At 45.0% G+C, this 24,904-nt stretch overlaps 1 protein-coding gene across 1 annotated transcript; it reads right to left on the reverse strand.

Annotated features, from left to right (window-relative positions):
- Positions 1-40: 40 nt before the first annotated feature.
- LOC136448464 (nucleoside diphosphate kinase homolog 5-like) lies at positions 41-24,242 on the reverse strand. Its single transcript, XM_066448030.1, has 6 exons — positions 24,044-24,242; positions 3,060-3,246; positions 2,445-2,650; positions 1,845-1,945; positions 1,239-1,357; positions 41-910 (listed from the first exon to the last, which is right to left on the reverse strand). Exons 1-6 carry the CDS (start codon positions 24,067-24,069, stop codon positions 830-832), a joined length of 720 nt encoding a protein of 239 aa, XP_066304127.1. The 5' UTR covers positions 24,070-24,242; the 3' UTR covers positions 41-829.
- Between the last annotated feature and the right edge of the window lie 662 nt (positions 24,243-24,904).

Genomic DNA, 24,904 nt, shown 5'->3' on the forward strand with positions numbered 1-24,904 from the left:
ACCCTTTCTAAAACCTACTGAGGCAAAATGGCACACACAATAGCTTGAAACAGTTTATATTTCTGAATACAAACGTGACAGTCAAAATATTACATCTCTTTGAGTAAAGATAACATTCAGTAAGACATTAAGTACTATATACACCACTTTGACCAGGCATTGAAATTGTGACATGTATTTTCATTACTTTTTGCATTTTGACTAACAATTGGCAACAAGGAAATCTGAATTCCATCTAGGTTTTATCATTACTCTCACAGTAATCACTGTATGAGAATTGTATGTAAGTTCGAATGTAGAGAAAAGTAGCACATGAATTTGGCTGTGCCATTCAACTTGAAACTCTTAAAAGAAAGGAGAGGTTGGGGTTTCCCTCAGCTCACAAACATATGTTCACTGAACAAGGCACTATCATTAACAATACTAACAAGAACATAGAACTTTTGGAATGCATTGCTTAGGATCAGTTTTTGAACTACAATCCTAAAACTTTGGTCCAAACAACTGTATATACTATACCCATGGCCAGTAAATTGTGACACATTTATAATATTCTTTTTAACACAAATCTCTCTACATTTCTGTTCCTCTGGTGTTTTACAGTGCATGTATTATTAAGTGACAAAGTGAATTCTTCAAAATTACATCAATCATAGATTACCAATTTTATATATTGTAGAGATAAACATTGACAACTAGAAGACCGACAATGTTTGGCTGAAAGAATGGTAAAATTTACAACATTGAACTATTGGGTTTTGGTCCTGTGTCCAAACTTGTGTACAGACTATAACTTATATGAAGATAAGGAATTCAAAGGCAGGACAGGTTACTCAGGTTCTTGAATGATGGGCTGCCTTATCTTGGGTTTGTTAGGGTTGTTCTCAATCATCCAGTTTGCAAGCCAAGTCTGGAACAGAAAGAACAAAACAGTTCTAAAGCTAGATCTTAAAGTTCTACTGTGACAGTATAGCATTTTAAAAAATTGAATTTGAAACGTATATGGGATGGCCTTCTGGTGAATCATTGTATGCATTATGCTATGCAAGAAATGGCCATCATATGACTAAAACTCTGCAGCCTGATTGGTCACACTACAGTCAATGAAAGACATTGTTGCAAGGTGAGGTGACAGTAAGTACAGCATAATATGTTCAATGTATTATCAACCAAATACATTTAGGGAAAGAATGGGGAGGGGGTGGTAGAGAACTGGGAATCAAACTCAGGACTCTTACCACAGGGTCTTCTGGTTTCTGTTTGCAGAGTTCTGTCAGGCCTCCAAGTAGGGTGGGGTTCACATGTCGCGCCAGGTAGTCCCGTGCTGCTTGGCCTGCTGGGATAGGTTCTATCACACCTATGGTAAAACAAGATGTTAAAAGTTTAGCAAGAAGCAAAAATGAAAATAGCAGTACATTTTCAATCCCAATACATGTACATACTATAATACAAAGAGTTGAATTTGCAAAATTAATACCTTCCTGCTATAGGAACACCAACATGGCAGCAGACGTAGCGATTACTATAGAATATTAGAATATCTAGTAGTATAGATCGATTTCACTAACTTTGCATAATCAATGAAGCAGGCAGGTACTAACCACCATGTTGGTGTCCCTATTTGCAATTCAATGAATCTTTTTTTTATCTGCATAAACAGCATTTTTGTGCTTCATTGGCAGGTTATTTGAGAGGGTTAGAACACCTTTGAAATGTCTGACATGCTTGAACAATGATTCACTAAGATGCATATAGGGACACCAACATGGCGGCAGACATAGCGATTACGTCCCTATGAAAATGGTCTTTAGTGGCATGGATGATGGCATGATGTCTATACTCACTGTCTGGGAACATAAAGCGAACCTCCCTCTCTGATGACGAATAACTGTCGCTACCGTGCACTGCGTTCCTCTGGTCGTCTGTTCCGTAGATTGCACGTAGACTACGTTTGGAAATAAAAAGGCAGATATGCTCGTCAGTCCTATGAGAAATACTGTGTGCATAAACAGAAACTCTCAAATATTTGGTATAAACTAGAAATTGTACTGACTATCAAAAGCCCCATGGGCATGAGGGGAAGTAGTACACCCGGGAATCAAACCTGGGCCAGCCAGCGCACAAACCCAATGTACTTACCACTAAGTTAAAAGGACCTGGACCAGTTTAAGCTATAGACTGGTCAGTAACTGGCACTTGAATTGAAACACGCTGTTACAGAGGCAAGGGCAGAGATGGTAGACTTCACCACCCCTTCATGTTGGTCAAACACACACACACACACACACACATGTACACACACACATGTACCCACAGTCAAGCCACAAACAACAAGTAAAAATCAAGTCTACATAGTCTGGCATTCAATCTCCAAGCAGATGTTGGGAGGCAAAAATCGTAACGTTTTCTTGTCATAGCTGCCCGTTTGTTTCAACATCACATACCTGTCGGGATGCGTCTCCCTGGCCTTGTACGTGTTGGTGGGTCCAATCAGGTCTCTCCAGTACCCTATACACTTGTCTCGTGCCAGGACCATGGCCATGATGGGTCCACTGCTCATGTACCCCACCAGACTGGGGAAGAACATCTTGCCGTAGTGTTCTGCATAGAAGTCACTGGCCTGCTCTGGGGTAAGGTGCACTTTTCTTTTCTATATGGGGAAGAAATGAAGTGAAGAATTAATATCTTAGAGCTCATTTGTGCAAGTATGAATTTTCTAAATATGTACTGTACTTCAAAAAGTGACATTTAATAAGATCTTTAAAAATTGAACAGGCCGGAACTTAAATCTTGAAGAAAGAGCCTTAAATTTCTGCCTACATGTGTCTTTTGTTTTCGTCCTCTAAATGTTGAGGTCTAATATTATACGGAATAGACTTTTGTAGCCCTAAAATGTTTCATGTGCATGTCTTAAATTGCATAGAGATAGATGGCACTGAACGTCTATTATAATTAGCTCTAATATGATACTTTCAGGAGTACTTAGTCTCTTTTTAATATCACTTGATGTAATAAAAACTGAACTTTAAGAGATGAAACTGTTTCGGGATCATTTTTACCTGAAGAATGGTGAACCCAGATCGCAGTATGATGTCTTCTATCTCCTCAGCCTTGCCGATGGCATCAGGCTTGATGAGTGCCAAGGTCCGCTCCACATAGATCTGGGGAGGGTCCATGGACACTTCTAGCTGGTCTTGTGCCTGCATGGCGGCCTTAGACGTGCTAGGCTGGGTAGTTGTCGTCTCGCTAAGGCAGAGAAAGTTTAAGAAAGGTGAGTTAGTGTACTGTACATCAACACTGCCGTGTCCCCCGTTGCTAGGACTGGAGAACTATGTTTGGACCTAATTCTGGCACATACCAAAACTCAAACAAGGAGGAAAAATATAATTTTCACATAGACTCACAACAAACCCTCAACCAATTTTACCCTCTACTCAATGATATATGATTTAATTTTGTGTTAATACAAAAATAACTGAGATTAGTTAGAAAATGTACTGTTTATTTGGGATAATTGTCTCCTCCCTACTATCAGTTTGGTATTTCCCAATAGTGTTCTGCGCAGGGTCAGAGGGCCATATTTCCCGCCATGCTTTGCGTGGCTTATGGTGGGGTTACTCGAGGTCATTTAAGGTTGCAGACCACAGTATTTCTCCTATAGGGATTTATATAGTTAAGGATCCCAAGGTGAGATGCTTCGACGCTTGAAAATTTATAGAAAGGTGCAGAATTAGGGTACCAGATTTTTATATGCTTGACTTCAAGGTTCAATCTACAAAATATCTGCAAAATGAGGTTGAATTTGCCGGCTCGTTCTCTTTTAAAAGCCACTTTGATATGCCCCCCGGCGGAGGTCACCGTACTGCAGGCGACTTACAGTAGTCGGGCGGTAACAATATCCAGGCGCGAATCCAACCCGACCGAACAAACATCGTAATCAAACTCGTACTGTCTCAAAACTGACGTATTCCTCTACCATTCACCACAGTTTCAGCCTCGCTAACGTGCACAGAAGATAAACTATGGCCTTTTCAAGTAATGTGACGCACTACTTCATACCCGAACTACTATTGTCCACGGGGGTCGCCCATTAATACTGTGTTCTGCGACCTTAAGACGACCTTGACCTTGGTTTTCTTTTGTTCATGCAATGTAACAGGTTTAGTTGAAGAAGTGTACCAAAGCTTTTTGCAAACATCCGAACGGTTGCCGAGATATCGCCAGCTTTGCACTTCAGGACCCGGCATAGGGGAAGACCCAGGGCAAGGCCTGTATGACGGGCCATTTAGCGCTCTCATTATCTAGACAAAATTACTATTCTGGTGGGTTTTTTTCCGTGGAAGTTATCATTACTGTATATTCTTAAGTTCTAAGTGATTTTAGGTCAGGTTCATGGTTAGTTACGACGCAGGGGGGGGGGGGAGAAGCGGTGTCCGGGTCCACACCAAGTCCTATAGTTAAGGATAGGGGGCGGTCTTAGAGGCCGTTGCCATGGCAACGGCGGGTCTGGCGGCAACAAAAACGACCGATTTCAAGTGAGTCGACGTCAATTACTGATACACCAGTAAAATTTGACCGAATGCAACGTTTATGGCCAATCCCCGCTGGGGGTTAAGACGACCTTGACCTTGGTTTTCTTTTGTTCATGCAATGTAACAGGTTTAGTTGAAGAAGTGTACCAAAGCTTTTTGCAAACATCCGAACGGTTGCCGAGATATCGCCAGCTTTGCACTTCAGGACCCGGCATAGGGGAAGACCCAGGGCAAGGCCTGTATGACGGGCCATTTAGCGCTCTCATTATCTAGACAAAATTACTATTCTGGTGGGTTTTTTTCCGTGGAAGTTATCATTACTGTATATTCTTAAGTTCTAAGTGATTTTAGGTCAGGTTCATGGTTAGTTACGACGCAGGGGGGGGGGGGGGGGGAGAAGCGGTGTCCGGGTCCACACCAAGTCCTATAGTTAAGGATAGGGGGCGGTCTTAGAGGCCGTTGCCATGGCAACGGCGGGTCTGGCGGCAACAAAAACGACCGATTTCAAGTGAGTCGACGTCAATTACTGATACACCAGTAAAATTTGACCGAATGCAACGTTTATGGCCAATCCCCGCTGGGGGTTAAGGTTGCAGACCACAGTATTTCTCCTATAGGGATTTATATAGTTAAGGATCCCAAGGTGAGATGCTTCGACGCTTGAAAATTTATAGAAAGGTGCAGAATTAGGGTACCAGATTTTTATATGCTTGACTTCAAGGTTCAATCTACAAAATATCTGCAAAATGAGGTTGAATTTGCCGGCTCGTTCTCTTTTAAAAGCCACTTTGATATGCCCCCCGGCGGAGGTCACCGTACTGCAGGCGACTTACAGTAGTCGGGCGGTAACAATATCCAGGCGCGAATCCAACCCGACCGAACAAACATCGTAATCAAACTCGTACTGTCTCAAAACTGACGTATTCCTCTACCATTCACCACAGTTTCAGCCTCGCTAACGTGCACAGAAGATAAACTATGGCCTTTTCAAGTAATGTGACGCACTACTTCATACCCGAACTACTATTGTCCACGGGGGTCGCCCATTAATACTGTGTTCTGCGACCTTAAGACGACCTTGACCTTGGTTTTCTTTTGTTCATGCAATGTAACAGGTTTAGTTGAAGAAGTGTACCAAAGCTTTTTGCAAACATCCGAACGGTTGCCGAGATATCGCCAGCTTTGCACTTCAGGACCCGGCATAGGGGAAGACCCAGGGCAAGGCCTGTATGACGGGCCATTTAGCGCTCTCATTATCTAGACAAAATTACTATTCTGGTGGGTTTTTTTCCGTGGAAGTTATCATTACTGTATATTCTTAAGTTCTAAGTGATTTTAGGTCAGGTTCATGGTTAGTTACGACGCAGGGGGGGGGGGGGGGGAGAAGCGGTGTCCGGGTCCACACCAAGTCCTATAGTTAAGGATAGGGGGCGGTCTTAGAGGCCGTTGCCATGGCAACGGCGGGTCTGGCGGCAACAAAAACGACCGATTTCAAGTGAGTCGACGTCAATTACTGATACACCAGTAAAATTTGACCGAATGCAACGTTTATGGCCAATCCCCGCTGGGGGTTAAGGTTGCAGACCACAGTATTTCTCCTATAGGGATTTATATAGTTAAGGATCCCAAGGTGAGATGCTTCGACGCTTGAAAATTTATAGAAAGGTGCAGAATTAGGGTACCAGATTTTTATATGCTTGACTTCAAGGTTCAATCTACAAAATATCTGCAAAATGAGGTTGAATTTGCCGGCTCGTTCTCTTTTAAAAGCCACTTTGATATGCCCCCCGGCGGAGGTCACCGTACTGCAGGCGACTTACAGTAGTCGGGCGGTAACAATATCCAGGCGCGAATCCAACCCGACCGAACAAACATCGTAATCAAACTCGTACTGTCTCAAAACTGACGTATTCCTCTACCATTCACCACAGTTTCAGCCTCGCTAACGTGCACAGAAGATAAACTATGGCCTTTTCAAATAATGTGACGCACTACTTCATACCCGAACTACTATTGTCCACGGGGGTCGCCCATTAATACTGTGTTCTGCGACCTTAAGACGACCTTGACCTTGGTTTTCTTTTGTTCATGCAATGTAACAGGTTTAGTTGAAGAAGTGTACCAAAGCTTTTTGCAAACATCCGAACGGTTGCCGAGATATCGCCAGCTTTGCACTTCAGGACCCGGCATAGGGGAAGACCCAGGGCAAGGCCTGTATGACGGGCCATTTAGCGCTCTCATTATCTAGACAAAATTACTATTCTGGTGGGTTTTTTTCCGTGGAAGTTATCATTACTGTATATTCTTAAGTTCTAAGTGATTTTAGGTCAGGTTCATGGTTAGTTACGACGCAGGGGGGGGGGGGGGGGGAGAAGCGGTGTCCGGGTCCACACCAAGTCCTATAGTTAAGGATAGGGGGCGGTCTTAGAGGCCGTTGCCATGGCAACGGCGGGTCTGGCGGCAACAAAAACGACCGATTTCAAGTGAGTCGACGTCAATTACTGATACACCAGTAAAATTTGACCGAATGCAACGTTTATGGCCAATCCCCGCTGGGGGTTAAGGTTGCAGACCACAGTATTTCTCCTATAGGGATTTATATAGTTAAGGATCCCAAGGTGAGATGCTTCGACGCTTGAAAATTTATAGAAAGGTGCAGAATTAGGGTACCAGATTTTTATATGCTTGACTTCAAGGTTCAATCTACAAAATATCTGCAAAATGAGGTTGAATTTGCCGGCTCGTTCTCTTTTAAAAGCCACTTTGATATGCCCCCCGGCGGAGGTCACCGTACTGCAGGCGACTTACAGTAGTCGGGCGGTAACAATATCCAGGCGCGAATCCAACCCGACCGAACAAACATCGTAATCAAACTCGTACTGTCTCAAAACTGACGTATTCCTCTACCATTCACCACAGTTTCAGCCTCGCTAACGTGCACAGAAGATAAACTATGGCCTTTTCAAATAATGTGACGCACTACTTCATACCCGAACTACTATTGTCCACGGGGGTCGCCCATTAATACTGTGTTCTGCGACCTTAAGACGACCTTGACCTTGGTTTTCTTTTGTTCATGCAATGTAACAGGTTTAGTTGAAGAAGTGTACCAAAGCTTTTTGCAAACATCCGAACGGTTGCCGAGATATCGCCAGCTTTGCACTTCAGGACCCGGCATAGGGGAAGACCCAGGGCAAGGCCTGTATGACGGGCCATTTAGCGCTCTCATTATCTAGACAAAATTACTATTCTGGTGGGTTTTTTTCCGTGGAAGTTATCATTACTGTATATTCTTAAGTTCTAAGTGATTTTAGGTCAGGTTCATGGTTAGTTACGACGCAGGGGGGGGGGGGGGGGGAGAAGCGGTGTCCGGGTCCACACCAAGTCCTATAGTTAAGGATAGGGGGCGGTCTTAGAGGCCGTTGCCATGGCAACGGCGGGTCTGGCGGCAACAAAAACGACCGATTTCAAGTGAGTCGACGTCAATTACTGATACACCAGTAAAATTTGACCGAATGCAACGTTTATGGCCAATCCCCGCTGGGGGTTAAGACGACCTTGACCTTGGTTTTCTTTTGTTCATGCAATGTAACAGGTTTAGTTGAAGAAGTGTACCAAAGCTTTTTGCAAACATCCGAACGGTTGCCGAGATATCGCCAGCTTTGCACTTCAGGACCCGGCATAGGGGAAGACCCAGGGCAAGGCCTGTATGACGGGCCATTTAGCGCTCTCATTATCTAGACAAAATTACTATTCTGGTGGGTTTTTTTCCGTGGAAGTTATCATTACTGTATATTCTTAAGTTCTAAGTGATTTTAGGTCAGGTTCATGGTTAGTTACGACGCAGGGGGGGGGGGGGGGGGGGAGAAGCGGTGTCCGGGTCCACACCAAGTCCTATAGTTAAGGATAGGGGGCGGTCTTAGAGGCCGTTGCCATGGCAACGGCGGGTCTGGCGGCAACAAAAACGACCGATTTCAAGTGAGTCGACGTCAATTACTGATACACCAGTAAAATTTGACCGAATGCAACGTTTATGGCCAATCCCCGCTGGGGGTTAAGGTTGCAGACCACAGTATTTCTCCTATAGGGATTTATATAGTTAAGGATCCCAAGGTGAGATGCTTCGACGCTTGAAAATTTATAGAAAGGTGCAGAATTAGGGTACCAGATTTTTATATGCTTGACTTCAAGGTTCAATCTACAAAATATCTGCAAAATGAGGTTGAATTTGCCGGCTCGTTCTCTTTTAAAAGCCACTTTGATATGCCCCCCGGCGGAGGTCACCGTACTGCAGGCGACTTACAGTAGTCGGGCGGTAACAATATCCAGGCGCGAATCCAACCCGACCGAACAAACATCGTAATCAAACTCGTACTGTCTCAAAACTGACGTATTCCTCTACCATTCACCACAGTTTCAGCCTCGCTAACGTGCACAGAAGATAAACTATGGCCTTTTCAAGTAATGTGACGCACTACTTCATACCCGAACTACTATTGTCCACGGGGGTCGCCCATTAATACTGTGTTCTGCGACCTTAAGACGACCTTGACCTTGGTTTTCTTTTGTTCATGCAATGTAACAGGTTTAGTTGAAGAAGTGTACCAAAGCTTTTTGCAAACATCCGAACGGTTGCCGAGATATCGCCAGCTTTGCACTTCAGGACCCGGCATAGGGGAAGACCCAGGGCAAGGCCTGTATGACGGGCCATTTAGCGCTCTCATTATCTAGACAAAATTACTATTCTGGTGGGTTTTTTTCCGTGGAAGTTATCATTACTGTATATTCTTAAGTTCTAAGTGATTTTAGGTCAGGTTCATGGTTAGTTACGACGCAGGGGGGGGGGGGAGAAGCGGTGTCCGGGTCCACACCAAGTCCTATAGTTAAGGATAGGGGGCGGTCTTAGAGGCCGTTGCCATGGCAACGGCGGGTCTGGCGGCAACAAAAACGACCGATTTCAAGTGAGTCGACGTCAATTACTGATACACCAGTAAAATTTGACCGAATGCAACGTTTATGGCCAATCCCCGCTGGGGGTTAAGACGACCTTGACCTTGGTTTTCTTTTGTTCATGCAATGTAACAGGTTTAGTTGAAGAAGTGTACCAAAGCTTTTTGCAAACATCCGAACGGTTGCCGAGATATCGCCAGCTTTGCACTTCAGGACCCGGCATAGGGGAAGACCCAGGGCAAGGCCTGTATGACGGGCCATTTAGCGCTCTCATTATCTAGACAAAATTACTATTCTGGTGGGTTTTTTTCCGTGGAAGTTATCATTACTGTATATTCTTAAGTTCTAAGTGATTTTAGGTCAGGTTCATGGTTAGTTACGACGCAGGGGGGGGGGGGGGGGGGGAGAAGCGGTGTCCGGGTCCACACCAAGTCCTATAGTTAAGGATAGGGGGCGGTCTTAGAGGCCGTTGCCATGGCAACGGCGGGTCTGGCGGCAACAAAAACGACCGATTTCAAGTGAGTCGACGTCAATTACTGATACACCAGTAAAATTTGACCGAATGCAACGTTTATGGCCAATCCCCGCTGGGGGTTAAGGTTGCAGACCACAGTATTTCTCCTATAGGGATTTATATAGTTAAGGATCCCAAGGTGAGATGCTTCGACGCTTGAAAATTTATAGAAAGGTGCAGAATTAGGGTACCAGATTTTTATATGCTTGACTTCAAGGTTCAATCTACAAAATATCTGCAAAATGAGGTTGAATTTGCCGGCTCGTTCTCTTTTAAAAGCCACTTTGATATGCCCCCCGGCGGAGGTCACCGTACTGCAGGCGACTTACAGTAGTCGGGCGGTAACAATATCCAGGCGCGAATCCAACCCGACCGAACAAACATCGTAATCAAACTCGTACTGTCTCAAAACTGACGTATTCCTCTACCATTCACCACAGTTTCAGCCTCGCTAACGTGCACAGAAGATAAACTATGGCCTTTTCAAGTAATGTGACGCACTACTTCATACCCGAACTACTATTGTCCACGGGGGTCGCCCATTAATACTGTGTTCTGCGACCTTAAGACGACCTTGACCTTGGTTTTCTTTTGTTCATGCAATGTAACAGGTTTAGTTGAAGAAGTGTACCAAAGCTTTTTGCAAACATCCGAACGGTTGCCGAGATATCGCCAGCTTTGCACTTCAGGACCCGGCATAGGGGAAGACCCAGGGCAAGGCCTGTATGACGGGCCATTTAGCGCTCTCATTATCTAGACAAAATTACTATTCTGGTGGGTTTTTTTCCGTGGAAGTTATCATTACTGTATATTCTTAAGTTCTAAGTGATTTTAGGTCAGGTTCATGGTTAGTTACGACGCAGGGGGGGGGGGGGAGAAGCGGTGTCCGGGTCCACACCAAGTCCTATAGTTAAGGATAGGGGGCGGTCTTAGAGGCCGTTGCCATGGCAACGGCGGGTCTGGCGGCAACAAAAACGACCGATTTCAAGTGAGTCGACGTCAATTACTGATACACCAGTAAAATTTGACCGAATGCAACGTTTATGGCCAATCCCCGCTGGGGGTTAAGGTTGCAGACCACAGTATTTCTCCTATAGGGATTTATATAGTTAAGGATCCCAAGGTGAGATGCTTCGACGCTTGAAAATTTATAGAAAGGTGCAGAATTAGGGTACCAGATTTTTATATGCTTGACTTCAAGGTTCAATCTACAAAATATCTGCAAAATGAGGTTGAATTTGCCGGCTCGTTCTCTTTTAAAAGCCACTTTGATATGCCCCCCGGCGGAGGTCACCGTACTGCAGGCGACTTACAGTAGTCGGGCGGTAACAATATCCAGGCGCGAATCCAACCCGACCGAACAAACATCGTAATCAAACTCGTACTGTCTCAAAACTGACGTATTCCTCTACCATTCACCACAGTTTCAGCCTCGCTAACGTGCACAGAAGATAAACTATGGCCTTTTCAAGTAATGTGACGCACTACTTCATACCCGAACTACTATTGTCCACGGGGGTCGCCCATTAATACTGTGTTCTGCGACCTTAAGACGACCTTGACCTTGGTTTTCTTTTGTTCATGCAATGTAACAGGTTTAGTTGAAGAAGTGTACCAAAGCTTTTTGCAAACATCCGAACGGTTGCCGAGATATCGCCAGCTTTGCACTTCAGGACCCGGCATAGGGGAAGACCCAGGGCAAGGCCTGTATGACGGGCCATTTAGCGCTCTCATTATCTAGACAAAATTACTATTCTGGTGGGTTTTTTTCCGTGGAAGTTATCATTACTGTATATTCTTAAGTTCTAAGTGATTTTAGGTCAGGTTCATGGTTAGTTACGACGCAGGGGGGGGGGGGGGAGAAGCGGTGTCCGGGTCCACACCAAGTCCTATAGTTAAGGATAGGGGGCGGTCTTAGAGGCCGTTGCCATGGCAACGGCGGGTCTGGCGGCAACAAAAACGACCGATTTCAAGTGAGTCGACGTCAATTACTGATACACCAGTAAAATTTGACCGAATGCAACGTTTATGGCCAATCCCCGCTGGGGGTTAAGACGACCTTGACCTTGGTTTTCTTTTGTTCATGCAATGTAACAGGTTTAGTTGAAGAAGTGTACCAAAGCTTTTTGCAAACATCCGAACGGTTGCCGAGATATCGCCAGCTTTGCACTTCAGGACCCGGCATAGGGGAAGACCCAGGGCAAGGCCTGTATGACGGGCCATTTAGCGCTCTCATTATCTAGACAAAATTACTATTCTGGTGGGTTTTTTTCCGTGGAAGTTATCATTACTGTATATTCTTAAGTTCTAAGTGATTTTAGGTCAGGTTCATGGTTAGTTACGACGCAGGGGGGGGGGGGGGGGGGAGAAGCGGTGTCCGGGTCCACACCAAGTCCTATAGTTAAGGATAGGGGGCGGTCTTAGAGGCCGTTGCCATGGCAACGGCGGGTCTGGCGGCAACAAAAACGACCGATTTCAAGTGAGTCGACGTCAATTACTGATACACCAGTAAAATTTGACCGAATGCAACGTTTATGGCCAATCCCCGCTGGGGGTTAAGGTTGCAGACCACAGTATTTCTCCTATAGGGATTTATATAGTTAAGGATCCCAAGGTGAGATGCTTCGACGCTTGAAAATTTATAGAAAGGTGCAGAATTAGGGTACCAGATTTTTATATGCTTGACTTCAAGGTTCAATCTACAAAATATCTGCAAAATGAGGTTGAATTTGCCGGCTCGTTCTCTTTTAAAAGCCACTTTGATATGCCCCCCGGCGGAGGTCACCGTACTGCAGGCGACTTACAGTAGTCGGGCGGTAACAATATCCAGGCGCGAATCCAACCCGACCGAACAAACATCGTAATCAAACTCGTACTGTCTCAAAACTGACGTATTCCTCTACCATTCACCACAGTTTCAGCCTCGCTAACGTGCACAGAAGATAAACTATGGCCTTTTCAAATAATGTGACGCACTACTTCATACCCGAACTACTATTGTCCACGGGGGTCGCCCATTAATACTGTGTTCTGCGACCTTAAGACGACCTTGACCTTGGTTTTCTTTTGTTCATGCAATGTAACAGGTTTAGTTGAAGAAGTGTACCAAAGCTTTTTGCAAACATCCGAACGGTTGCCGAGATATCGCCAGCTTTGCACTTCAGGACCCGGCATAGGGGAAGACCCAGGGCAAGGCCTGTATGACGGGCCATTTAGCGCTCTCATTATCTAGACAAAATTACTATTCTGGTGGGTTTTTTTCCGTGGAAGTTATCATTACTGTATATTCTTAAGTTCTAAGTGATTTTAGGTCAGGTTCATGGTTAGTTACGACGCAGGGGGGGGGGGGGAGAAGCGGTGTCCGGGTCCACACCAAGTCCTATAGTTAAGGATAGGGGGCGGTCTTAGAGGCCGTTGCCATGGCAACGGCGGGTCTGGCGGCAACAAAAACGACCGATTTCAAGTGAGTCGACGTCAATTACTGATACACCAGTAAAATTTGACCGAATGCAACGTTTATGGCCAATCCCCGCTGGGGGTTAAGGTTGCAGACCACAGTATTTCTCCTATAGGGATTTATATAGTTAAGGATCCCAAGGTGAGATGCTTCGACGCTTGAAAATTTATAGAAAGGTGCAGAATTAGGGTACCAGATTTTTATATGCTTGACTTCAAGGTTCAATCTACAAAATATCTGCAAAATGAGGTTGAATTTGCCGGCTCGTTCTCTTTTAAAAGCCACTTTGATATGCCCCCCGGCGGAGGTCACCGTACTGCAGGCGACTTACAGTAGTCGGGCGGTAACAATATCCAGGCGCGAATCCAACCCGACCGAACAAACATCGTAATCAAACTCGTACTGTCTCAAAACTGACGTATTCCTCTACCATTCACCACAGTTTCAGCCTCGCTAACGTGCACAGAAGATAAACTATGGCCTTTTCAAGTAATGTGACGCACTACTTCATACCCGAACTACTATTGTCCACGGGGGTCGCCCATTAATACTGTGTTCTGCGACCTTAAGACGACCTTGACCTTGGTTTTCTTTTGTTCATGCAATGTAACAGGTTTAGTTGAAGAAGTGTACCAAAGCTTTTTGCAAACATCCGAACGGTTGCCGAGATATCGCCAGCTTTGCACTTCAGGACCCGGCATAGGGGAAGACCCAGGGCAAGGCCTGTATGACGGGCCATTTAGCGCTCTCATTATCTAGACAAAATTACTATTCTGGTGGGTTTTTTTCCGTGGAAGTTATCATTACTGTATATTCTTAAGTTCTAAGTGATTTTAGGTCAGGTTCATGGTTAGTTACGACGCAGGGGGGGGGGGGGGAGAAGCGGTGTCCGGGTCCACACCAAGTCCTATAGTTAAGGATAGGGGGCGGTCTTAGAGGCCGTTGCCATGGCAACGGCGGGTCTGGCGGCAACAAAAACGACCGATTTCAAGTGAGTCGACGTCAATTACTGATACACCAGTAAAATTTGACCGAATGCAACGTTTATGGCCAATCCCCGCTGGGGGTTAAGACGACCTTGACCTTGGTTTTCTTTTGTTCATGCAATGTAACAGGTTTAGTTGAAGAAGTGTACCAAAGCTTTTTGCAAACATCCGAACGGTTGCCGAGATATCGCCAGCTTTGCACTTCAGGACCCGGCATAGGGGAAGACCCAGGGCAAGGCCTGTATGACGGGCCATTTAGCGCTCTCATTATCTAGACAAAATTACTATTCTGGTGGGTTTTTTTCCGTGGAAGTTATCATTACTGTATATTCTTAAGTTCTAAGTGATTTTAGGTCAGGTTCATGGTTAGTTACGACGCAGGGGGGGGGGGGGGGGAGAAGCGGTGTCCGGGTCCACACCAAGTCCTATAGTTAAGGATAGGGGGCGGTCTTAGAGGCCGTTGCCATGGCAACGGCGGGTCTGGCGGCAACAAAAACGACCGATTTCAAGTGAGTCGACGTCAATTACTGATACACCAGTAAAATTTGACCGAATGCAACGTTTATGGCCAATCCCCGCTGGGGGTTAAGGTTGCAGACCACAGTATTTCTCCTATAGGGATTTATATAGTTAAGGATCCCAAGGTGAGATGCTTCGACGCTTGAAAATTTATAGAAAGGTGCAGAATTAGGGTACCAGATTTTTATATGCTTGACTTCAAGGTTCAATCTACAAAATATCTGCAAAATGAGGTTGAATTTGCCGGCTCGTTCTCTTTTAAAAGCCACTTTGATATGCCCCCCGGCGGAGGTCACCGTACTGCAGGCGACTTACAGTAGTCGGGCGGTAACAATATCCAGGCGCGAATCCAACCCGACCGAACAAACATCGTAATCAAACTCGTACTGTCTCAAAACTGACGTATTCCTCTACCATTCACCACAGTTTCAGCCTCGCTAACGTGCACAGAAGATAAACTATGGCCTTTTCAAATAATGTGACGCACTACTTCATACCCGAACTACTATTGTCCACGGGGGTCGCCCATTAATACTGTGTTCTGCGACCTTAAGACGACCTTGACCTTGGTTTTCTTTTGTTCATGCAATGTAACAGGTTTAGTTGAAGAAGTGTACCAAAGCTTTTTGCAAACATCCGAACGGTTGCCGAGATATCGCCAGCTTTGCACTTCAGGACCCGGCATAGGGGAAGACCCAGGGCAAGGCCTGTATGACGGGCCATTTAGCGCTCTCATTATCTAGACAAAATTACTATTCTGGTGGGTTTTTTTCCGTGGAAGTTATCATTACTGTATATTCTTAAGTTCTAAGTGATTTTAGGTCAGGTTCATGGTTAGTTACGACGCAGGGGGGGGGGGGGGGGGAGAAGCGGTGTCCGGGTCCACACCAAGTCCTATAGTTAAGGATAGGGGGCGGTCTTAGAGGCCGTTGCCATGGCAACGGCGGGTCTGGCGGCAACAAAAACGACCGATTTCAAGTGAGTCGACGTCAATTACTGATACACCAGTAAAATTTGACCGAATGCAACGTTTATGGCCAATCCCCGCTGGGGGTTAAGGTTGCAGACCACAGTATTTCTCCTATAGGGATTTATATAGTTAAGGATCCCAAGGTGAGATGCTTCGACGCTTGAAAATTTATAGAAAGGTGCAGAATTAGGGTACCAGATTTTTATATGCTTGACTTCAAGGTTCAATCTACAAAATATCTGCAAAATGAGGTTGAATTTGCCGGCTCGTTCTCTTTTAAAAGCCACTTTGATATGCCCCCCGGCGGAGGTCACCGTACTGCAGGCGACTTACAGTAGTCGGGCGGTAACAATATCCAGGCGCGAATCCAACCCGACCGAACAAACATCGTAATCAAACTCGTACTGTCTCAAAACTGACGTATTCCTCTACCATTCACCACAGTTTCAGCCTCGCTAACGTGCACAGAAGATAAACTATGGCCTTTTCAAATAATGTGACGCACTACTTCATACCCGAACTACTATTGTCCACGGGGGTCGCCCATTAATACTGTGTTCTGCGACCTTAAGACGACCTTGACCTTGGTTTTCTTTTGTTCATGCAATGTAACAGGTTTAGTTGAAGAAGTGTACCAAAGCTTTTTGCAAACATCCGAACGGTTGCCGAGATATCGCCAGCTTTGCACTTCAGGACCCGGCATAGGGGAAGACCCAGGGCAAGGCCTGTATGACGGGCCATTTAGCGCTCTCATTATCTAGACAAAATTACTATTCTGGTGGGTTTTTTTCCGTGGAAGTTATCATTACTGTATATTCTTAAGTTCTAAGTGATTTTAGGTCAGGTTCATGGTTAGTTACGACGCAGGGGGGGGGGGGGGGGGAGAAGCGGTGTCCGGGTCCACACCAAGTCCTATAGTTAAGGATAGGGGGCGGTCTTAGAGGCCGTTGCCATGGCAACGGCGGGTCTGGCGGCAACAAAAACGACCGATTTCAAGTGAGTCGACGTCAATTACTGATACACCAGTAAAATTTGACCGAATGCAACGTTTATGGCCAATCCCCGCTGGGGGTTAAGGTTGCAGACCACAGTATTTCTCCTATAGGGATTTATATAGTTAAGGATCCCAAGGTGAGATGCTTCGACGCTTGAAAATTTATAGAAAGGTGCAGAATTAGGGTACCAGATTTTTATATGCTTGACTTCAAGGTTCAATCTACAAAATATCTGCAAAATGAGGTTGAATTTGCCGGCTCGTTCTCTTTTAAAAGCCACTTTGATATGCCCCCCGGCGGAGGTCACCGTACTGCAGGCGACTTACAGTAGTCGGGCGGTAACAATATCCAGGCGCGAATCCAACCCGACCGAACAAACATCGTAATCAAACTCGTACTGTCTCAAAACTGACGTATTCCTCTACCATTCACCACAGTTTCAGCCTCGCTAACGTGCACAGAAGATAAACTATGGCCTTTTCAAATAATGTGACGCACTACTTCATACCCGAACTACTATTGTCCACGGGGGTCGCCCATTAATACTGTGTTCTGCGACCTTAAGACGACCTTGACCTTGGTTTTCTTTTGTTCATGCAATGTAACAGGTTTAGTTGAAGAAGTGTACCAAAGCTTTTTGCAAACATCCGAACGGTTGCCGAGATATCGCCAGCTTTGCACTTCAGGACCCGGCATAGGGGAAGACCCAGGGCAAGGCCTGTATGACGGGCCATTTAGCGCTCTCATTATCTAGACAAAATTACTATTCTGGTGGGTTTTTTTCCGTGGAAGTTATCATTACTGTATATTCTTAAGTTCTAAGTGATTTTAGGTCAGGTTCATGGTTAGTTACGACGCAGGGGGGGGGGGGGGGGAGAAGCGGTGTCCGGGTCCACACCAAGTCCTATAGTTAAGGATAGGGGGCGGTCTTAGAGGCCGTTGCCATGGCAACGGCGGGTCTGGCGGCAACAAAAACGACCGATTTCAAGTGAGTCGACGTCAATTACTGATACACCAGTAAAATTTGACCGAATGCAACGTTTATGGCCAATCCCCGCTGGGGGTTAAGGTTGCAGACCACAGTATTTCTCCTATAGGGATTTATATAGTTAAGGATCCCAAGGTGAGATGCTTCGACGCTTGAAAATTTATAGAAAGGTGCAGAATTAGGGTACCAGATTTTTATATGCTTGACTTCAAGGTTCAATCTACAAAATATCTGCAAAATGAGGTTGAATTTGCCGGCTCGTTCTCTTTTAAAAGCCACTTTGATATGCCCCCCGGCGGAGGTCACCGTACTGCAGGCGACTTACAGTAGTCGGGCGGTAACAATATCCAGGCGCGAATCCAACCCGACCGAACAAACATCGTAATCAAACTCGTACTGTCTCAAAACTGACGTATTCCTCTACCATTCACCACAGTTTCAGCCTCGCTAACGTGCACAGAAGATAAACTATGGCCTTTTCAAATAATGTGACGCACTACTTCATACCCGAACTACTATTGTCCACGGGGGTCGCCCATTAATACTGTGTTCTGCGACCTTAAGACGACCTTGACCTTGGTTTTCTTTTGTTCATGCAATGTAACAGGTTTAGTTGAAGAAGTGTACCAAAGCTTTTTGCAAACATCCGAACGGTTGCCGAGATATCGCCAGCTTTGCACTTCAGGACCCGGCATAGGGGAAGACCCAGGGCAAGGCCTGTATGACGGGCCATTTAGCGCTCTCATTATCTAGACAAAATTACTATTCTGGTGGGTTTTTTTCCGTGGAAGTTATCATTACTGTATATTCTTAAGTTCTAAGTGATTTTAGGTCAGGTTCATGGTTAGTTACGACGCAGGGGGGGGGGGGGGGGAGAAGCGGTGTCCGGGTCCACACCAAGTCCTATAGTTAAGGATAGGGGGCGGTCTTAGAGGCCGTTGCCATGGCAACGGCGGGTCTGGCGGCAACAAAAACGACCGATTTCAAGTGAGTCGACGTCAATTACTGATACACCAGTAAAATTTGACCGAATGCAACGTTTATGGCCAATCCCCGCTGGGGGTTAAGGTTGCAGACCACAGTATTTCTCCTATAGGGATTTATATAGTTAAGGATCCCAAGGTGAGATGCTTCGACGCTTGAAAATTTATAGAAAGGTGCAGAATTAGGGTACCAGATTTTTATATGCTTGACTTCAAGGTTCAATCTACAAAATATCTGCAAAATGAGGTTGAATTTGCCGGCTCGTTCTCTTTTAAAAGCCACTTTGATATGCCCCCCGGCGGAGGTCACCGTACTGCAGGCGACTTACAGTAGTCGGGCGGTAACAATATCCAGGCGCGAATCCAACCCGACCGAACAAACATCGTAATCAAACTCGTACTGTCTCAAAACTGACGTATTCCTCTACCATTCACCACAGTTTCAGCCTCGCTAACGTGCACAGAAGATAAACTATGGCCTTTTCAAATAATGTGACGCACTACTTCATACCCGAACTACTATTGTCCACGGGGGTCGCCCATTAATACTGTGTTCTGCGACCTTAAGACGACCTTGACCTTGGTTTTCTTTTGTTCATGCAATGTAACAGGTTTAGTTGAAGAAGTGTACCAAAGCTTTTTGCAAACATCCGAACGGTTGCCGAGATATCGCCAGCTTTGCACTTCAGGACCCGGCATAGGGGAAGACCCAGGGCAAGGCCTGTATGACGGGCCATTTAGCGCTCTCATTATCTAGACAAAATTACTATTCTGGTGGGTTTTTTTCCGTGGAAGTTATCATTACTGTATATTCTTAAGTTCTAAGTGATTTTAGGTCAGGTTCATGGTTAGTTACGACGCAGGGGGGGGGGGGGGGGAGAAGCGGTGTCCGGGTCCACACCAAGTCCTATAGTTAAGGATAGGGGGCGGTCTTAGAGGCCGTTGCCATGGCAACGGCGGGTCTGGCGGCAACAAAAACGACCGATTTCAAGTGAGTCGACGTCAATTACTGATACACCAGTAAAATTTGACCGAATGCAACGTTTATGGCCAATCCCCGCTGGGGGTTAAGGTTGCAGACCACAGTATTTCTCCTATAGGGATTTATATAGTTAAGGATCCCAAGGTGAGATGCTTCGACGCTTGAAAATTTATAGAAAGGTGCAGAATTAGGGTACCAGATTTTTATATGCTTGACTTCAAGGTTCAATCTACAAAATATCTGCAAAATGAGGTTGAATTTGCCGGCTCGTTCTCTTTTAAAAGCCACTTTGATATGCCCCCCGGCGGAGGTCACCGTACTGCAGGCGACTTACAGTAGTCGGGCGGTAACAATATCCAGGCGCGAATCCAACCCGACCGAACAAACATCGTAATCAAACTCGTACTGTCTCAAAACTGACGTATTCCTCTACCATTCACCACAGTTTCAGCCTCGCTAACGTGCACAGAAGATAAACTATGGCCTTTTCAAATAATGTGACGCACTACTTCATACCCGAACTACTATTGTCCACGGGGGTCGCCCATTAATACTGTGTTCTGCGACCTTAAGACGACCTTGACCTTGGTTTTCTTTTGTTCATGCAATGTAACAGGTTTAGTTGAAGAAGTGTACCAAAGCTTTTTGCAAACATCCGAACGGTTGCCGAGATATCGCCAGCTTTGCACTTCAGGACCCGGCATAGGGGAAGACCCAGGGCAAGGCCTGTATGACGGGCCATTTAGCGCTCTCATTATCTAGACAAAATTACTATTCTGGTGGGTTTTTTTCCGTGGAAGTTATCATTACTGTATATTCTTAAGTTCTAAGTGATTTTAGGTCAGGTTCATGGTTAGTTACGACGCAGGGGGGGGGGGGGGGGAGAAGCGGTGTCCGGGTCCACACCAAGTCCTATAGTTAAGGATAGGGGGCGGTCTTAGAGGCCGTTGCCATGGCAACGGCGGGTCTGGCGGCAACAAAAACGACCGATTTCAAGTGAGTCGACGTCAATTACTGATACACCAGTAAAATTTGACCGAATGCAACGTTTATGGCCAATCCCCGCTGGGGGTTAAGGTTGCAGACCACAGTATTTCTCCTATAGGGATTTATATAGTTAAGGATCCCAAGGTGAGATGCTTCGACGCTTGAAAATTTATAGAAAGGTGCAGAATTAGGGTACCAGATTTTTATATGCTTGACTTCAAGGTTCAATCTACAAAATATCTGCAAAATGAGGTTGAATTTGCCGGCTCGTTCTCTTTTAAAAGCCACTTTGATATGCCCCCCGGCGGAGGTCACCGTACTGCAGGCGACTTACAGTAGTCGGGCGGTAACAATATCCAGGCGCGAATCCAACCCGACCGAACAAACATCGTAATCAAACTCGTACTGTCTCAAAACTGACGTATTCCTCTACCATTCACCACAGTTTCAGCCTCGCTAACGTGCACAGAAGATAAACTATGGCCTTTTCAAATAATGTGACGCACTACTTCATACCCGAACTACTATTGTCCACGGGGGTCGCCCATTAATACTGTGTTCTGCGACCTTAAGACGACCTTGACCTTGGTTTTCTTTTGTTCATGCAATGTAACAGGTTTAGTTGAAGAAGTGTACCAAAGCTTTTTGCAAACATCCGAACGGTTGCCGAGATATCGCCAGCTTTGCACTTCAGGACCCGGCATAGGGGAAGACCCAGGGCAAGGCCTGTATGACGGGCCATTTAGCGCTCTCATTATCTAGACAAAATTACTATTCTGGTGGGTTTTTTTCCGTGGAAGTTATCATTACTGTATATTCTTAAGTTCTAAGTGATTTTAGGTCAGGTTCATGGTTAGTTACGACGCAGGGGGGGGGGGGGGGAGAAGCGGTGTCCGGGTCCACACCAAGTCCTATAGTTAAGGATAGGGGGCGGTCTTAGAGGCCGTTGCCATGGCAACGGCGGGTCTGGCGGCAACAAAAACGACCGATTTCAAGTGAGTCGACGTCAATTACTGATACACCAGTAAAATTTGACCGAATGCAACGTTTATGGCCAATCCCCGCTGGGGGTTAAGGTTGCAGACCACAGTATTTCTCCTATAGGGATTTATATAGTTAAGGATCCCAAGGTGAGATGCTTCGACGCTTGAAAATTTATAGAAAGGTGCAGAATTAGGGTACCAGATTTTTATATGCTTGACTTCAAGGTTCAATCTACAAAATATCTGCAAAATGAGGTTGAATTTGCCGGCTCGTTCTCTTTTAAAAGCCACTTTGATATGCCCCCCGGCGGAGGTCACCGTACTGCAGGCGACTTACAGTAGTCGGGCGGTAACAATATCCAGGCGCGAATCCAACCCGACCGAACAAACATCGTAATCAAACTCGTACTGTCTCAAAACTGACGTATTCCTCTACCATTCACCACAGTTTCAGCCTCGCTAACGTGCACAGAAGATAAACTATGGCCTTTTCAAATAATGTGACGCACTACTTCATACCCGAACTACTATTGTGTTCTGCGACCATATGGTTGGAAACTGTGAATGGCACTTCTGTTGTTGAAAATCAGCTGTATCATAATATACAGTTAATAACGCCAGGAATTTTATTTTCATAAAAGACATTAACGTATATATGCTAGTATAATGCTACTATTAGTGGGTTTCGTAGACCTCATCACTTGGTAACCCATTATAATGTCCTTGCCCTGTATGACTGTATGTTTCCTCTATGTTCATATGGGATCATATGGGGTATAAAAGGATGCGTAAAAAGTTGCCTTATCTTTTCATATCCTTTTTCAAACCTTACAGGAAGAAAATAGTTCGTTCATACATTGACTTGGTGATTCAAAAACACGATTCACTAAGAAAACGTACAGTCAGTAGAGGATTAGCCTCCCGAAACACGCGTAAAAGGCTGACTCGGTCGAACTTAACATCTGCTTGGAGATCAAGAGCAGATTTAGATGGGGGGTGATCGCGTAAAAAGCCTGACTCGGTCGAACTTAACATCTGCTTGGAATTATACAAAAGAGCAGATTTAGATGGGAATGATCAGTATAACTTTCCCCTATAATATTGAATTCAAATGGGTCCGTTTCGTGATACAATTATGTATTTGCCACTGTATTAGATGCAAAGAAATTTTCTTCCCGACTTAAGAGTCTCAAGAAAACGAACACAAACGAACACAAACTTTTCAAGGAACGGGCGATAAGGCCCGGTCTACACACGTGTTTCCAAGTAAAGTCGGAAATGCGTGTGTAAACTAGACTGGAATCCAAACCTATTATAGCTCCCGCGCCTCCTCTCCGCAAGTAAAGTTGCTATTTGGAGAGAGGAGACTCGGGAGCAATAATAAGTTTGTGTGCGTGTAAACCCCTGAGCCTAAATCTGTTAAATCGATCGCAGACGTCGGCATGTGCCATTATGCTGTGTACTACCAATGGTCACTAGCAACAAAGCTATTCCTCAACATAATTTCCAACACAACACAACACAACACAACATTTCAATGGCGGATAATTACAAAATAAATGTATACGCCGTTAGCAACCTTCTTACATCCGACGTTAGTGTACTTTGAAAAGAATAGTTGCACTTCGCGTGAAATTCATTATCAGAACGGTTGAATATTGTGACGACCGGGAATCATACGGGAAAATTCACCGATCACTAACAAGTTAAGCACGTTATTACAAACGTATCAGATGTTACTGGATCAGTGTGATCAACTACACTGTTAAGATTTTGTTTGAATACTTCTGTCCTGAAGATGATCACTAGCACTAGACACTTTGATTTATATCATAACATGTGGGTATAGTTATATGGTTTTATGGGGTTGAGAATAGTTTTTATGAAAAGTCTACTCTCAATCATATCTAAGTCGGGACGGCCTAAGTTTTGTTTGTTTTGGATGAAATCTTTAGTGTTGCTAGTCTACCGTGAAAGCTAATATACTTAGCTCTCAACTACTAGTATGTATCACACAGATCATAGTAAGTCCAAAACCCCGATGGCTTAGTTATCTAGTTCATATACACGTATGTGTAGTCTATGAATCGTTTTCTGGCCAATCGGCTTTGTGTTCTTATAATTCAATCAAATCTTCAAACAACAGCAATTTTACCCTTACCGACGCTATAGACAGGGTTCACAACAAACTCCTTACCTTGTTATATTGCTCATTGTGTCCATCTTGCCGGATCTGTTATGTGTAGGGACGTGTGTTTCCAACCAAACACTCCTATCCAAACTGTGATTTTGGCAACCAGTCTGGACGTTTATACTAGCCGGTAAGACAAGTTTTGGTCTCAAACAGGTGTTGTCTTGGAGACCATTGACTGGCAAGGAACGGGTGGTCGGGTAGGATTCACTACTGCAACGTCCTTAGCGAGAGGAATAAAACCGCAGGTTCGGACGCCATTCGAGTAACAACTAAACCACTAATATTTCAACGGAGTAAAATTATCACCATTTCAATACCCCAAATTACCATTTTTGATACATCTTATTTATTTTGAAAGTGATTGCATATTAGTTTGTTTCAAAATGTAGACAATTGACAGAAAGACAACTCAAAATGTACTGCTTTAAACAGTCATCATTCCTGCTGCTAAGCCAGAGCAATTGCCAGGAGGCAATGTTACTTACAAGAGACTCAGTTTACGTTTTCTATTCACGACGTTTAGTCAATAGGATTATTGAGTTACTGGTGACACTTCAGAAGGGACTCTTTTGTTGTTAAGCTTTACAGTAGCCATTGTTGTTTATTCTGTGGCTCAAATTAAAACCTGAGTGGAGGCACAAATGAGTCTAACCTGGTCACCAGTCTCTCCCAGGGCTGTAGGCTGGGTTCGTCGGCACCGTAAGCTCATATCCCCGCCTGGCTAACTAATCCCACCCGGTGATTTTGCCTGCCTGAATTTGATTGAATCCCTCTTCTCAGTTTCGTCAGGGGTATGTTTGGACCTTGTACCAAAAGGCTGACCTGTCTGCACCCTGTCAACAGTCTGAATTCCAGGTTACAAAC

The sequence above is a fragment of the Branchiostoma lanceolatum genome, chromosome 14, assembly GCF_035083965.1.
Source record: "Branchiostoma lanceolatum isolate klBraLanc5 chromosome 14, klBraLanc5.hap2, whole genome shotgun sequence".
In the NCBI taxonomy this organism is placed as follows: Eukaryota; Metazoa; Chordata; class Leptocardii; order Amphioxiformes; family Branchiostomatidae; genus Branchiostoma; species Branchiostoma lanceolatum.